Source organism: Carcharodon carcharias, chromosome 13 (genome assembly GCF_017639515.1).
Source record: "Carcharodon carcharias isolate sCarCar2 chromosome 13, sCarCar2.pri, whole genome shotgun sequence".
In the NCBI taxonomy this organism is placed as follows: Eukaryota; Metazoa; Chordata; class Chondrichthyes; order Lamniformes; family Lamnidae; genus Carcharodon; species Carcharodon carcharias.
Window position 1 is genome coordinate 52,406,551 of NC_054479.1, and position 17,833 is coordinate 52,424,383.

General features: G+C 42.6%; 1 protein-coding gene across 1 annotated transcript in view; it reads right to left on the reverse strand.

The window, feature by feature from the left end:
- cita (citron rho-interacting serine/threonine kinase a) overlaps positions 1-17,833 on the reverse strand; it is a 225,547-nt gene that overhangs the window by 63,105 nt on the left and 144,609 nt on the right. The window contains exons 28-31 of the mRNA XM_041203457.1: positions 13,652-13,756; positions 12,985-13,125; positions 10,164-10,271; positions 8,686-8,848 (exon numbers count right to left, since the gene is read on the reverse strand). Coding sequence (XP_041059391.1) covers positions 8,686-8,848; positions 10,164-10,271; positions 12,985-13,125; positions 13,652-13,756 — 517 coding nt within the window. The remainder of the gene's footprint in view (positions 1-8,685; positions 8,849-10,163; positions 10,272-12,984; positions 13,126-13,651; positions 13,757-17,833) is intronic.

Sequence of the window (17,833 nt, forward strand, 5' to 3'; positions counted from 1 at the left end):
CCTTACTTTTCCAAATAACTATTAATTTTGGCCCAATTTTCATTTATATAAACTTGCCCACCACAGAGATTAAACTGACTAGCCTGTAGTTGCTGTGTTTATCTTTACATTCGTTTTTAAACAAGGGTGTGACATTTACAGCTCTACAGTCCTCTGGCACCTCCCCTGTATGTGAGGAAGATTGGGATATTATGGCAAGTGCCTCTCCAATTTTCACCCTTACTTCTCTCAGCATCCTCAGACGGATTCCACGTGGTCCTGGTGACTTATCAACTTTAAGTTGACAGCCAGCCTTTCAAATACCTTGATAAAAACAAAAAAACTGCGGATGCTGGAAATCCAAAACAAAAACAAAAACAGAATTACCTGGAAAAACTCAGCAGGTCTGGCAGCAATGCCTACCTCCTTGAAGAAGTTCTGTTCTTTTCTGCGCCGATGATGCTACCTTCAAAAACAGTTCCTCTGACATGTCCTCCTTCTTCCTTAACCGAGGTTTTCCACCCACGGTCGTTGACAGGGCCCTCAACCGTGTCCGGCCCATCTCCCGTGCATCCGCCCTCACGCCTTCTCCTCCCTCCCAGAAACATGATAGGGTCCCCCTTGTCCTCACTTATCACCCCACCAGCCTCCGCATTCAAAGGATCATCCTCCGCCATTTCCGCCAACTCCAGCATGATGCCACCACCAAACACATCTTCCCTTCACCCCCCTTATCAGCATTCCGTAGGGATTGCTCCTTCCGGGACACCCTGGTCCACTCCTCCATCACCCCCTACTCCTCAACCCCCTCCTATGGCACCACCCCATGCCCACGCAAAAGATGCAACACCTGCCCCTTCACTTCCTCTCTCCTCACCATCCAAGGGCCCAAACACTCCTTTCAAGTGAAGCAGCATTTCACTTGCATTTCCCCCAACTTAGTCTACTGCATTCCTTGCTCCCAATGTGGTCTCCTCTACATTGGAGAGACCAAACGTAAACTGGGCGACCGCTTTGCAGAACACCTGCGGTCTGTCCGCAAGAATGACCCAAACCTCCCTGTCGCTTGCCATTTTAACACTCCACCCTGCTCTCTTGCCCACATGTCTGTCCTTGGCTTGCTGCATTGTTCCAGTGAAGCCCAAGGCAAACTGGAGGAACAACACCTCATCTTCCGATTAGGCACTTTACAGCCGGACTGAATATTGAATTCAACAACTTTAGGTCATGAGCTCCTTCCCCCATCCCCACCCTCTTTCTGTTTCCCCCTTCCTTTTTTATTCCCAATAAATTATAAAGATTTTCCTTTTCCCACCTATTTCCATTATTTTAAAAAAAAATTAAAAAAAAAAAAAATTTTTTTTTAAAAATTTTTTAAAAATCTTTTATGCTCTCCCCACCCCCACTAGAACTATACCTTGAGTGCCCTATCATCCATTCTTAATTAGCACATTCATTTAGATAATATCACCAACTTTAACTTTAACACCTATGTGTTCTTTTGTACTATTGTTGTTGACATCTTTTGATGATCTGCTTCTATCACTGCTTGTTTGTCCCTACAACCACACCCCCACTCCACTTCTCTCTCTCTCTCTCTCTCTCTCTCTCTCCGCCCCCCACACACACACCTTAAACCAGCTTATATTTCAACTCTTTCTTGGACTCGAACTCAAGTTCTGTCGAAGGGTCATGAGGACTCGAAACGTCAACTCTTTTCTTCTCCGCCGATGCTGCCAGACCTGCTGAGTTTTTCCAGGTAATTCTGTTTTTGTTTTTGTTTCAAATACCTTCTCTGTTTATCAATTTTTAGCTCACCTAGCATGTCATTATGGGCAGGACTTTTCCTATGGCAGGCGAACTGGGCGGGAGCAGGCAGGGGTGGGCACGGAGCCGATCTCTGCCCACAATCAGCTCTGTGTCACCATTTTACACGGGCAGGCCAATTAAGGCTCGCTCAGTGTAATACACGAGCCATAGTGCTCAGTGCTACCTGCGCGGGTGGGGGGAGGAGGGAGAGTCAGGGCCAGCACTCTTTCACGCATATGTGCAAAAGAGTGCAGAAATCTCCCTGAGGCACAGAGCTGCTTCAGGGAGATTGAATGGATTTTAAAACAATTAAATAAATCATTTAAAAATGTATTTAAACACGTCCCCTCACATGACTGTGTCACATGAGTTGGGACATGTTTTTAAATTTATGAAAATTTATTTATTTAATAAAAGCTTCAGGAAACCTCATCCTGCTCATGGATGAGGTTTCCTGAAAAACACGAAGGCCGCTTGGGCTTTTCATCTGCCCGCCAACCTTAAGGTTGCATGGGCAGCATTCACAAGTGCTTCAATTAATTTCTTAATGGCCTCGATAGGCTGTTTACATCTGCAGACACCCAGCCGACTCTGGCACGTGCCCACCATATGAAATATCACGATGGTGCGCGGTGATGCACGCCCAACGTCATCGCGCGTCATTTTACACATCGGCGTGTCGGGCCCACCCCCGCACGCCGACTGAAAAATTCTGCCCTATAACTTTGCCAGCACCTTCTTTCTTGGTAAAGGCAGATGCAAAGTATTCATTCATAGGCTCAACCATGCCCTCTTCCTCCATGCAAGATTCCCTTTTTGGTCCTTAATTGGCCTCATGCCTCTCGTTACTAGCCTTTTACTCTTTATATGCCTACAGAATACCTGTTTTCCCTTTTATATTAGCTGCCAGACACTTCTTACACTCTGTCTTTGGCTCCCTTATCCCCTTTTTTGCACTGCCCACTGAACTTTTTATAATCAGCCTGGTTTTCAAATGTATTATCATATTACCCATTACCACTGCCTTTGACTTGCACCTTGAAACTTGTTATCCTCGAATCTCTGCAACCCTCCGCCCTATTGCAGACCTTCTATTTTGTTCTTCTTCCCACCCACCACACCAAATCAAAAAAAAAGCCCCTGCTGTCATTTGATCAAAACCTACTAATTTCTAACTTTTCCCAGTTCTGGTGAAGGACCACTGACATGAAATGTTTGCTTTTGACATGAAATGTCACTCCACAGATAATGATCGACTGGCTGAGGATTTCCAGCATTTTCTATTTTTCATAGAATCCTTCCAGCAGAGGAGGTCATTCAGCCCAGTTCTCTGTGCCGGTTCTCTGCAAAAGCAAATCAGCTAGTCCTACTTCATCGTCCTTTCCTCATCACTTTGAAAACTTTCTCTTTTCAGATAATTATCCAATTCCCCTTTGAAAGCCAAAGATTTCAGATTTCCACCATCCACGTATTTTGGTTTGGTATGACTTGGGGACCAACCTATGCTGATATATATGAGCAGCATGAAAGAGGGTTGGTGTTTGGCAGTGTACAATATTCAATCCATGTATCTGTAAATAAAAGCTTCCAAGTCGTTATTCATGGTGAAGATCGGCTTCGAGCATTTTGGGTATCTTGTGGCCCGTACAGCTAGCGCCAGTGGAAAGGTGGAAATGATGCCCATTAATGACCCATTCATCCACCTCATTTATATGGTTTACAATTTCAAATACAACTCTATTCACCGACCCTTCAAAGGAACAGTCAAGGCTGAGAACGGGAAAAGAATTAAGTTATAACATGTGGCACTAGATTTGAAAGTTGAGATAAAGCCAGATATGCCCTGATTGTTCACAAGCCCCTCTTATGGGTGCCTGTTTGTTCAGAGAAGCAGCAAGAGACAGCAAATCTGCTCCTGGAGAAACCGAAATATTAAGCAGTTGAGATCGCCAGCCAGTCTGTGATTATGCCAAAATATCTTGGGTTCAGGCAGTAAGTATGTAGATGTGCACACCATCATAGTGCAGGAATTGACAGAATATATTAACAGAATGTCCATAAACAAGTCAATCTATCAGATTATCAGTTGCTGATCCTGAATTTTTGAAAGATCACCGTACAAGGGTGTTCAATTGCAACTTACAAGCCATGTGTCCATTACCAGAAGACAAATATTTTCAGGGTTGTCTTAAGATCCACACAACATTGAATTCCTGAGACGGTGCAGTGACAGTGAGATTAAATTCAGTAATATTCAAAACCAAACATCAATAAAGAACTTATTCTGAGAAGGCTATGATTTCCTCTAGGGTAGTTGGAAATCCAAACTTCCTTAGCAGAGTCATCACTGGCAGCAATCCAGCAGGATCTAAGTAGAGAATAAACAAGCCACTCACTTAGACAACAGTAAACTTAGTTTATCAAATGCCTTACATTTCAGGAACACCATGGGCAATTTGCCTACTCCCACAAAAAGATATAAAATCGCACTACTTTATAGTTAAGACATCACAAATATTTTGCAAAGTGTGGCTGGCCTTCGCTGAAGTTTTTAAAATACTAAATGACAAAATTCAAGTGTAACATAACAATGTAGATTACGCAATGACAACTGATTATAAAAGGTATCCAGCAAACTGCCAATGTTACCGTTGTCTTATTCTTGAGCACCTTGTTCCTTTACAGACAAAATAGAGTTTTTGCCCGGGAATGCAATAAAGGATCTGTCACAAGTGCCAAAATATCCTCAGCATGAGCACAGAATGGCGAAAATTTTCTCCCTGTTGGGCAGACCAGTTAGGAATGGGCACAGAGCCAATCGCCACCCGTGATTGGCTGCGTGCCGCCATTTTATGTGGGCGGACCAATTAAGGCCCGCCTAGCATGACGCACACCAGTAGCGCTCAGCGCAACCTGTACGGGCAGGGGGAGGGTAGAGAGTTGGGGCCTGCGCTCTTTCGCACACTGTATCAATTAATTTAATAAATCCTTCATGAAGCCTCATCCCGCCTGTGGATGAGGTTTCATGAAAAACGTGAAGGCCACTTGGGCTCTTTGCCTGCCCGCCAACCTTAAGGTTGGACGGGCAGCCCTGTCAATTTGTTCAATTAGTTTATCAATGGCCTTAACAGGCCTCGGACAGCTCAGTGGGCACGCAGCCAACTCCAGTACGCGCCTGCCGAACAAAAGAACGGAATGACATGCGGTAACGTCGGGACGCCTGACGTCACTGCGCATCATTTTACACGTCAGTGTGCGGGGCCCACCTCCACATGCTGAACAGTAGATTCTGGCCCATGATTCTAAAAAGCCTAAATGAGCACAAAGTGAGAGTTCTCATAACAAAAGGAGGGATTTTTTTCCCCTGTAACTGTTCCAATGATGCTTGAATTTAGGTGTGCAGGTGCCCTTTCAGCCATAAAGAGAGAGCTATACTCAGCTTTCCAGTGTTGGTAAATCATTATGCTGATGGAATACATAGTCTGGGGTCTGAGAGGACACTGGCTTGAAGCAAGATCAATTTCTTTATAATGTGTGCATTCTATCATGATTCTACAAACATACGGCCAACAAATCTCGCTTGAATTTACAGCACAGAAGCAGGCCATTTATCCCAGTTAGTCAATGCCGGTGTTTATACTCCTCAAGAGCCTCCTCCAACCCTACTCTATACAACCCTATCAGGATATTCTCTCTCCCTTTCTCTTTCAAGCTTCTCCTTGAATACATCAATGCTGTTCACCATAAGAACATTTAAACATAAGAAATAGGAGGAGGATTAAGCCATACAGCCCATCAAGCCTACTCTACCATTCAACACAATCATGGCTGATCTTGGACCTCAACTTCATTTTCCCGCAAGCACCCCATATCCCTTAATTCCCCGACTGACCAAAAATCTGTCTATCCTAGTCTTAAATGTATTCAACGATGGGGCATCCACAACCCTGAGATAGAGAATTCCAAAGATTCACAACCCCTTGAGTGAAGAAATTTCTCCTCATCTCAGTCCAAACTGATTGGCCCCTTATCCTGAGACTGTACCCCTGTGTTTTAGATTCCCTAACCACTGGAAACAATCTCTCAGTGTCCACCCTATCAAGCCCCTTCAGAATCTTGTATGTTTCAATGAGATTGCCTCTCATTCATCTAAATCTAAGCCCATTTTACTCAGCCTCTCATCGTAGAACAACTCCTCAGCCCAGGGATAATTTTAGTGAACCTTTGCTGTGCCGCCTCCAATGCAAATATATCCTTCCTTAAACGTGGAGACCAAAACTGCACACACAAATCCAGATGTAGTCTCAACAAAACCCTGTACAATTATAGCAAGACTTCTTTACTCTTGTCTTCCAGTCCCCTTGCAATAAAGGCCAACATGCCATTTGCCTCCCTAATTGTTTGTGGCATCTGCATGCTAACTTTATGTTCCTTGTACAAGTCTCTTTGAACATCAACACTTACAAGTTTCACATCTTTTAAAAAATATTCTGCTTTTTTTATTCTCACAACCAAAGTGAACATCTTCACACTTTCTTATATTATACTCCATCTGCCATCTTGTTGCCCATTCACCTAACTTGCCTATATCTCTTTGCAGCCTCTCTGTGTCCTTCCCAGAGCTTACCTTTCCATTTAGTTTAGTGTCATCAGCAAGTTTATATACATTATTCTTTGTCTCTTCATCTGTCTTTAATATAGATTTTAAGTAGCTGAGGCCCCAGCACTGATCCTTGCGGCACTCCGCTATTCACTCCCTGCCAACTTTATGCATTTATGCCCCCTCTCTCTACTTTCTATCCGTTAACCAATCCTATATCCATGCTAATATATCGCCCTGAACTCCATGAGCCCTTACTTTACCTATTAACCTTTTGTGTAGCACCTTATCAAATGCCTTTTGGAAATCCAGGTATACTACATCTACTCCCCTTTATCTACCCTACTAGTTACATACTCAAAATACTCTAACATATTTGTCAAACAGGATTTCCATTTAGTAAAATCATGTTGACTTCTTCTAATCATTCTATGCTTTTCTAAGTGGATTGTGAAAACTTCAACCACAGATGCCAGCATTTCCCAACAACTGATGCTAGGTTGAATAGCCTGTGTGGTCATTTGATTTCGCTCTCCCTCCTTTCTTAAAAAGCAGTGTAACATTTGCCAACCTCCAATCTAGTGGGACCGTTCCTGAAACTAAGGAATTTTGGGAAATCATAACGAGCATATTCACTATCTTTGAAGCTCTCTCTTTTAGAAGCCTAGGGTGTGGGCCATTAGGTCCCAGGGATTTTGTTGAATTTTAGTCCCTTAAGTTTCTCCAATAATTTATTTCTGCTAATATAATTTCTCTAATTTCCTCATTCTTTTTATCCCCTAGGTTATCACCTATTTCTGGTATGAATCTTGTGTCTTCTACTGTGAAGACAGACACAAAATATTTGTTCAATGCCTCTGCCATTTCCTCGTTTCTCCATGATAATTTCTCCTGTCTTTGCTTCTAAGGGACCAACGTTTACTTTAGCTATTCTCTTCCTTTTTATATACTTATAAAAGCTCTTATAATCTGTTTTTATATTTCTGGATAGTTTACTCTCATATTCTATCCTTTCCCTTTTTATCAACTTTTTGGTGGCCCTTTGCTGGTTTCTAAAACATTCCTAATCACCAAACTTGCTACTGTTTTTTGCAATATTGTAAGCCTCCTCTTTTAATCTCACACTATCCTTAATTTCTTGAGTTAGCCATGGATGGGCCCTTCTAGCTGAGTTTACCACTCAATGTGGTAGCAAGCTCCACATTCATTCATGACACTGAGTAAAGAAGCTTCTCCTAAATTTATTTACTTTATTAGTAACTATCATATATTTATGATCCCTAGTTTTGAACTCACACACAAGCAGAGATATCTTCTCTATAGCCACTCTGTCAAACCCCTTCATAATTTTTAAAGGTCTCTATTAAGTCATCTCCTCAGCCTCTTTAGTCTTTCCTGATCATTATAACCTCGCAGTTATAGTATTATACTTAAATCTTTGTGAAACCTTCTCCAGTGCCTCTATACTCTTTTTGTATGAGGCCAGAACTGTGCACAGCGTGCGCTCTAATCAAGGTCCTATTCCAAGTTTCAAAATCTTCATGCTTTTCAATTCTGTTCTTCTAAAATGAACCCCAGTGTTTTGTTTTGTGTAAAATTGTATCATCAGAAACAACCTGACTGGCTAGAGTAGACTGGCTCAGAATGGAGGCTTTTGACATGATTAATGAACATTCTAGCAGGTTTTAAATTATAAAAGATGACACCTGGAAATGCCCATTACCACAGTATCATTAATAAAGATTGCATCTTAATAAAAAATGAACTCTAGCTTTTGGCATACTTTTACATCATTACCAAATTAGGTTGGTTTGTTTTTGGAAACAATTTACTAATAACGTTTGGAGATTATTCCAAAGGTTTCCTGACTTTAAGAATTCAATCTTAAACAGATACAAACGCAGTTTTGTATGTAGCTTTTATACTAAAGGAATGGTTGCTTTTTTTTTTACACGGTTAAATAACTAGGCTGCAGAGTAAGAAATAGCAGTTAAAAGTACAAGGTAAAGTACTAACATTTTCAAGGTTCACATCTGCAATTCATACCTGTAATAATGAAATTAACAACAGGTGCATTTGACTCTCAAGAAGTGTCTCGACAGTTCCATGAACAGCCATACACAGGACAAACAGAACCTCTTCGCTCTTTGGGACTGTTAAGCTGCTCTTTACTTTTGCTTACTTGTTCTTAAACTAAAATGCCTGTTACTGCAGCCAAATCTGACTATGTTAATGCACATCACTAAACCATTAACTGAAACACATAGACTAGTCCTTGCCTCCTTGAATGTTCTTACCTTCCTCCCGCACACATTTCAACTCTACACGGATTTTCTGTAGCGCATCTTCTAATTCCATGTTTCGACATCTCTCCTTATCCAAGGCTACCTTCAGGTCATTGTACTGCATGGGAATCTGGACAGGAAGAGAAGGGTCCTCACGACGGCGCCCAAACAAACTCTGCATACAAGGAATGGTGTCATAATAAAACTACCTGCTCAGCAAGAAATCACTATGTGAACATGCCTAGGGCTGAGGGACAGTGCAATGCTGACAACACAGAAATCTGGAAGCACCTGATAGGAAGGCATAATCCTCAGCTGAAATAGTAATATTGACATTAGTGGCAGCATGAATACCAATTTTAACTTTTTATGCTTCAAAATGCTTGTCCTTTTAAGTCAAAAGAATTTGCGTACAGAATATATGAGTACCATCCCTGCCTCAATAGGAGCGGATATGTCTCATTCTCACCAACAACTGAGAAACGTTGAATTTTAGTCAAAGGGAGGGTTTATTAGTGGAGTGAATGCTCCCACAACATGTCATAGATAAGAAAGACGACCCAATGTTTTTTTCAGGGAAGAAGTGCACAGTTACATCTATTGATAGAAAGGGACATATAGGGAGAAGGCTAATTAAGTTATTATGTGCTTAATGGGGCTTTTAGGGAATGATAGAGACAGGATTAAAGAGCTACAGAGCGGCTAGAATATTGGGATTAACATGCACGTTTATAAAATCTTCTATTGTCAAAGTACAAGGACAGAACTATAAAACAGAGCTACAGCTACAAAGTCTGATTTCAGTGGTATCCTATTGTATAGATGCAGGCAATTTGCTCCACAGGGCGACGCAGACAGATCTGGGATGTTAACTATCAGGAATCAACCACTCAATTGCTTGACCAACTGTTATGCACCTACCAATTTTCAATATATGATGGGGATTAAATTTGGTACATGAAGCTGCAAGTGATACTTGTTATGCCACAGGCCTCTTGCAGTTCAGACCTATCAAAATACTACAAGCTGAGGCACCCCTAAAGAAACTGAATTTTCACAACTCTATTAATTCCTTGATGTTTTAGGGTAATTTATCCAATCGAATGCGCCACCTTGAGGACATTGTCAGAAAGATATTAGTCTCTCAGAAAATGCTGTGTATCCACATCCCAATCACAGGGCCGTTCAATGAGATAACATGTTTGCACTCATTTTCCATGGTCAAAACAGCCCAGCCTGCAATCAATCCAAATTTGGGTGATGTTTAGTTTTGTTTCCCTCAGTAATTTTGAAGATTTCAGCAGGTATTAACTCAGGCAAGAGCAAAGTTGGTGTCTAAGCAAATAAACATTCAAGTGATCTAAGCAATACATATCAAGGTTAGGGCAACAATAGCTCAGTAGCCTGCTCAAGAAATTTCAAACCACCATGATTAGGGGTATTATTGAATGGAATTACAATCATCTTCTTTTACATTCACATTTAACTACCTTCTTCTTTTTAATTGGTGGGTCCATCTTTGATTGTAGGAAATCAATCAGTTTAGACTGTTGAGTGATAGTACCTTCCAGCTTCACTCTATCATGGGAGAACACCATCTGTTGAGAGAGAGAGAGAGAGAGAGAGGGAGAGAGAGAAAAAAAGCAGTGGACATTGATTCTGGGCATCTATTTCATTTGTCCCAACAAGTACCCCATCACGCCCTCTGCAATCATTGGCCAATTCACTGAGAAACATTAGTTGCTGCTGTTTATTCACCATGTTAGAAACCAGGCCATTCCACTAACCTCCCACTGGGTTACATTCAGGTCTTGGTTCAAAAATTTCTGATGGATGTCATAGCTGCTTTCACATATACACACATATCTTCGTGCAGAAATGGCAAACTGCACATCTTTCAATTGTGAAATCACACTCAACAAGGCTATCGCTACAGAAATAAGCTTCAGTAATACTAGATTAGAACAGTCATTTCTCCATCCAGTCCCCAACCTGCCATTCAAGAACATAGACCTGAATTTTACAAGCCACTTGCAGTCAGGAAAACAAATGGGCGGACCCATAATTTAGGGCACAATGCATCAGCGGCATACCCAACAGTCCACCTGCCCCCAACTCCTCCATGATTTTACAAGCAGCTGGGGCAGCGTTGGGTGGATCACCCACCTGTGGCCCAATTGAGACCCTCAAGTTTTCTTTTTAATTCCAGCAAGGGATATGGGCATCACTGGCCAGGCCAGTATTTATTACCCATCCCTAATTGCCCTTGAGAAGGTGGTGGTGAGCTTCCTTTTTGAGCTGCTGCAGTTCATTTGTTGTAGGAACATTCACAGCGCTGTTAGGGAGGGAGCTCCAGGATTTTGACCCAGTGACAGTGAAGGAACGTTGATATAATTCCAAGTCAGGGTGGTGTGTGACTTAGAGGGGAACTTGCAGATGGTGTTCCCATGTGCCAGCTGCCCTTGCCCTTCTAGGTGGTTGAAGTCGTGGGTTTGGAAGGTGCTGTCAAAGGAGCCTTGTCGAGTTACTGTAGCACATCTTGTAGAGGTAGACATTGCTGCCACTGTGCATCGGTGGTGGAGGGAGTGAATGCTTAATGTGGAGGATGGGGTGCCAATCAAGCAGGCTGCTTTGTCCTGGATTGTGTTGAGCTTCTTGAATGTTGTGGGATTTGCACTCATCCAGTCAAGTGGAGAGTATTCCACCGCACTCCTGCCTTGTAGATGGTGGACAGGCTTTGGGGAATTGATGGTGAGTTTTTCTCTACAGAATTCCCAGCCTCTGACCTGCTCACACAGCCACAGTATTTCTACGACTGGTCCAGTTCAGTTTCTGGTCAATCCTCCAGGATGTTGGGAATGGGGGATTCAGTGATGGTAATGCCATTGAATGTCAAAGGCGATGGTTGGATTCTCCTTTGTTGGAGATGGTCATTGCCTTGTGTGGTGCGAATGTTATTTGCCACTCATCAGTCCAAGTCTGAATATTGTTCAGGTCTTGCTGCATTTGGACATGGACTGCTTCAGTATCAGAGTTGTGAATGGTGCTGAACATTGTGCAATCATCAGCGAACATCCCCACTTCTGACCATATGATGGTGAGAAGGTCATTGATGAAGCAGCTAAAGATGGTTGGGTCTAGGACACGACCCTGAGGAACTCCTGCAGTGATGCCCTGGAGCAGGGATGATTGACCTCCAATAACCACAACCATCTTCCTTTGTGCTAGCTATGACTCCAGCCAATGGAGAGTTTTCCCCCTGATTCCCATTGACTTCAGTTTTGCTAGGGCTCCTTGATGCCACACCCAGTCAAATGCTGCCCTGATGTCAAGGGCAGTCAGTTCCATCGCGGGGGGCAATTAATGCCCAGTTAAGGGCCTTATCCTGCCTACAAGTTGGGTGATATAAAGGGCAGGGGGGAGTGCCTCTTTCCTGGGGCCCTGGTGTCAATCAGAGGCCCTCCTTCCACAGTTCTGCCTCCTGCAACCCCCTCCTGACCCTGCACTGGGGCCAGGCTGACAGGCCCCGACGATATCTCAGACTGACCTAAATGTCCGGATGCATCTCTGAAGCCACCTCCTTGTCCTACCTGCAGCATCAGTAGTGGCCAACACTCCTGCTTGGCACTGGTGGTGTGCAGAGTTGCCGACCTCTAATTGGCCAGCAGCTCTATGAGTCGGGATGTCCTCCAAGAGATGGCTGGAAGTTTCGCCTCACACTTACTAAAGGGCCGTTGCCCAAAAAATTAAAGCGGGTCAAGCCAGCTAAGCGATGGTGGGCTCACCCCCAAAGTTTATGCTGGGGTGCGGGGAGCCTGCCTCAACAAAAAATCCATCTCTTATCCTCTGAATCAGGCAGGAAGGCAGGACAGGAGTACGGACACAAGCCAATGTTGTGAAACCTAAAATTCCTGTTTTTGCTAAAAAGCCGAAGTGAATAAATTGTGAATAAATATAGCTTTTAATTTATTTTTTTTATTAAAATTAGCAGAGACAGATGTGAAATCTCATGTGAAGGACAACAAACCCCTTTCAGTTATCTCTATTCCAACTGAGGCATTATAGCAAGTGCAAGGTTTATAGAATAAAATTGATCCTATGACTGGACATGAGTCTTAATCCTCCCAAATATACCAATGTACTCTAAGACCACATTCCTGTGCTTTCTCTACTATATTGGTCAAAGCCGCCAATTTCTGCGGAGAAATGGTTGTACAGGTTCCACATTTGTTTTTATTGCTTTTATGTGCCATCTGTCAGTCACCACATAGCATCAAAGTGATTGGATTTTCTATTGCATTTAACTCTTACCTGCATATTTGCAATCTGGTACTCCAAATCACTCTGTTCTGTCTTTAACAGGTCAGCCTGATCCAGGGCTTCTTGCAGTCCTTGAGTGAGGCGGAAGATGTGTGTTTTGTGCATGTCTAGCTGCTGCTGCAGTTTTGTTTGCTAAATAAAGGTGAAAACCACAAGGTTCAGAACATATAGCATGAATGTACAGAGATGGACAGAAAGAATATAGTTTACTAAGTCAAGGTAACTTTGGTCAGAGTTAATCACCACAACATCACATTCACAATGTTAATGCAAACCCTGCAACTGGCAAAGCTACTAAGGTGTTCAATTTCTGCTTGATAAAGGATGCAGCAGGCAAAAGCCAGGCATACTTTTCCATATTCCATGAACTGTGCTTAATGGAAGTAAAAATGTTCATTCTGTACTTTTAATTGGTGCTCTGCCATGGAGACACGTTCCTCCATCTTTAAAAAGACAACCTTCTCCTTCAACGTGGAACCTCTAATATTGAGTCTTACTTCCTGGCTCCATCAAATCTATTTCCATTGAACTACCAGATTTAGCATTAAACATGGCCAATAGACAATCATATTTTATTCCCAGCATCTAAATCAATAAAGAATTTTGCAAAAGAAAATTGTTTTATGGTGCAAAGTAAAACCTCAGATATTTGCCCTACCTCCTCGATCAGTCTGTGTTTTAGCTCTCGCTCTGTCTCTAACTTCTGCTGAAGGCCACGTGCATTCATCTCCAGCATGGTGTGTTTCTTCTCCAGGTCACTCAGCTGTGAATGAGAATGGGCCAAAAAGCATTCTGGTATAAATATATTGCATTTTCAAACACTGATGAACTATATTAATATTATAATGCATCCATTTTGTAATTCAAGCAAAACAACTTTTTAATAATAAGCGTCAAATAAAGAACTAGCATTTATTTGCCACGTGGACATTCTTTTTTGCTTACAAAGTAACAAAGATCTTGCCCCCTTGATGACACAAGTGTAGTCAGCATTGTAATGTAGAACCATGGTGTGAACAAAGCGTGATGTTAGCAGCTCTGCTTGACAGTGGTGCTTACTGATCATATGTTAGCTTAACAGAGCAGATGGTTCCATGTCGTTAGGAACTCTGCCAAGTTAAGACAGCAACAACCTGGAATTATCACCACATCACCAGATTGAAAGATTCCATATTGCAGGGATGTCGTGCTTTGGCTGAAGTTTGACCTCCACTGTTATGAATGTGAAGTTTTAGTAGATGATTATGTTTTGGACTGTCTTTTTAATTCAAGGTAAAATGAAAGAATGAAGGCTGTCACGTGATCTGCTTCAAATTCTGCTCAACAAGCCTGGGTGGCTTCAGTAACATGGGGGCAGGAGAGTCCAGGTTGAGGCTTACTGGGAGGAAGGTGCAAAATGTTCACACCTGTAAACAAAGGCAAGAGCAGCTGGGTTGACCAGGGACAGATGTTCGCTCCCAGAGTTCTTGGGCAGAAAGAGAGAGATGTCTCCCAGAAACAAAGGCTGCAGCTGGTGCAGTCAGCAGAGAGGAGAAAGCTGATAGTCCTCTTTGAGCTACTAGGCAGAACGTGGGAGAGAGGACAGTCACTGGTGAAAGAACAGCATCCTGTGGCAACCTAAAGACTCTGCAAGATATGCCCTGATAAGGCCCAGAGGAGAAATCACCAGAATGGACCTCATTGATGGTAGTCAGTCAGCAATTCTCCAAAAACTGAGAGAGGCTCCTTTTGACAGTCACGGGATGTTACAACTCAACGAAATGGGGAGAAGTGAGCCCACTGGAAGCTGAAGTGACTGGTGTTGTTTCTCATAAAGGCTGCAATCTTGTGGAGAGCGTGCTGTAAAGTATATATATGCAGTGTGAGGTTATTGGTTGTGTTAAGACATTAGAAAGGGTTATCATTTCTGTAGTTCAGAGCATTAGTTGCCTACTAAATTATGTTTATTCAATGTTGCTTTTAGTTTGTTTGATACAGTAAAAGTCTTAAAACTTGAGATCTCGTCATTAAATTTCTTTAACTTGGTCGCTGAGAATTAAAATCTCTTGTTTAAAGTTATTGGTCTCTACAGAGATCATAACAGCGCACACAAGAAAGAAGTACAGCATTGTTTTCCTTTGGCAAGTCATTTCCAGATTAGTTCTCATGCTACCCAAAATAATAACTATCATTAAAATGTTCAGAGTCACTGTCAGACAGAGCTCCTCTAGTTAGGAAAGTTACCTGAGGTACTCTGGAGGCAGAGAGAAATTTAAACAGCTGGCAATAAATATGGAGGCCTAAATTTTCATGCCAACAGGAGGGGCTTTTCATCTGCGTGAAAATGCTGGCAAAGGCCCAAATTAGGAAGCCCGCCCCCTGCCATTTTCATTGAAGGGGGGCGGTGGGGGTGGGTTCTAAATAGCACATTCTTGGTTCACAGAGGCAGCTGCCCATATTAATCAGCAGCTGCTCCACTCATGTGATTTTGCTGAGGTAATTTTTTTTATTCTTCGTCATTTTTCTCATAATTTGATATGTTTCCAGAGATTCCCCTCATCGATGTGCTCAAACACAGCATCTTCGGCTTGGTCGAACACCCTCTCGAAGAAGATGGCGCCCAGCACAATGCTCAGCACGAACATCAGGTTGTAAAACGGCCTCAACATCAGCATAGGTGCCTGAAACTCAAAGTGTGCAGATTAGGGCAGGTCTGAGCCTGTGGATTCATTGACATAGCCAGGATATCCTTTTGGAGAGGTAAGGGACCTCTTTAGGTATAGTCCCGAAATACGTTTGGGAGAAGTAAGGCGCCCTTTGGGACAGCCAGGTGCCCTTTGGGATTGTTAAAAGTGGACATGATTGTACATAAAAAGTGCATAAACTCAATGGAACTGTCCAAGCTGTTAAACTCATTGGAGCTGTTGAAGCTATCAAGGAATTTAACTCTGCTGGGCTTTAAACTTAAAAGTGTGGAGTTTAAAAAAAACAGTGCTTCATATTTCATTCTATGTTGAAATAAGCCTGAGGGTTATCATTATAGGATTTGGGCTACATGATTGATTTTACAACCTAACATTCCTAGTCGGCTGCCTGTTAAGTAAGCAGTTTGATTGGCACTCCAAGATTACAATTTTTTTTTCCATGAGATTAGTTGAAGGAGTCTGTAAGAAATAATTGTTTTTAAGAAATGGAGCTTTTTTTTTAAAGAATTGTACAGAACTCTTATGGAACTAGCTGGCACAGCATTTAATTCTCTCTCTCTGGAAAAAATTGATTCTAAGGAGTCAGGGACCAGGACAAGGTAGAGATAAAGGTCACAAAGATTGTGCTCCCTGCATTGAGGTCATTAACTCTGCTATCGGTTCAGGAATATTTGTAGAAAGGCTGGCACCCTGCACACCCCAGTGACCTCAAGCCAGTGTGACGGAACAGCAGGTGGAGGTTACCACTCTGACATCTTGGCTACCTATCCTGTATCCAGTGGTCAGAAGGATTTGAACAGGTGATTGACACTGGGTAAGCTACCAGCCCCTGGAAATAAAGTATATTAATGAGTGTTTAGAGACAGGTGGCAGTCCTAGTTAGGTGGCAGCACTCATCAGGGAGTCACCTTGATAAGATGAGAGATGGACCAGGAAAGAGCGAGGATGATGGGAGAAGGATTTGCTAACACTTCCACTAGAGAGCAGAATACTGCTAGCTGCCATCACAAGCTATTGAGATAAACACACTCAGTACTAGCCGTCCATTCATCCTTTGGGATCAGTGAACCACTCAACTGCCACAGGTTGTATATTTTTCTTGTCCATTTAGTTAATGCATTATATTTAAACTGTTACTTCTTAATAAGCTTAATAAACTACCTTAAAGTTACTTATGAATACTTGATTGCCTATCTTAGGTATCTGTGGCTCCCAAACCCAAAATAATACAAATCTCAATGTACTGAATGCTTTTTTAATCATTGAGTGTTTTTTTTTTAAAATAGTGACATTGTCAATATTTACATTATTTATGTAAGCATGGCTCCTGAGATTTGCCCATTGCTGACACTAGATGAGTTGGCATGGAGGAGGTAAAAGAAAAGAATGGGAGGTGGGAGGGCATGGGCTGGCACTAAGTTGGCATATGAGCTGTAAAGAGCCATGGGGACGAGTGGGGGACATGGATCGGCATAGGAGATATAAGAACCCATAAGGAGTGGGTGAAGGTACATGGGGAGGCATTGGGGAAATGTGGGGCCACTGGGAGTGAGTAGAGGGGCATAAGGTGGCATAGGAAGTATGAGGGGCCATAGGGGGTAGGTGGAGGGACAGAGTGGCATGGGTTATGACATGGCTAGGGCATGGGGAGTGTGTGGAGGGAGGGGGAGAAATGAGGGCTGTTTTTTGTTGGATTTATTTTTTAAAATGAACAAAACAAAGTGTTGGTGCACCTCGACAGGCCTTCTGCCCACCCCAGCTCCGCACCTGGCAGCCTCTGCAGTTGTTCCAGGGGTGGTGGGCCTGACTCCCAGAGGACCCTGCCACCTCGGAATGAAAATCTAACTTTATGGGCCTCTTTTACCCAGGTCGAGATGGCGGAGCCAGGAAATGCCCATCTCTGTGCTCTCGGCCCAGGAGTGAAAATCCAGGCCAAAGTGTCTCTTTTAATAAAGAGAGGAAGTTTATATTTATGATTTTGTTATCCTGCTAGATGTTTGTTTCTCTTTGAGATAACATTTTATAAATAATTGCATATGTATTAAGTAACACTATTAATGTATTTGAATTCTTGGAGGCATTAGCTTTTTTTTGTTCCCGTTGCTTTGTACATGCATCGCTTTCCTGCAATGTAATCTGAAGCATCTTTAATGAAA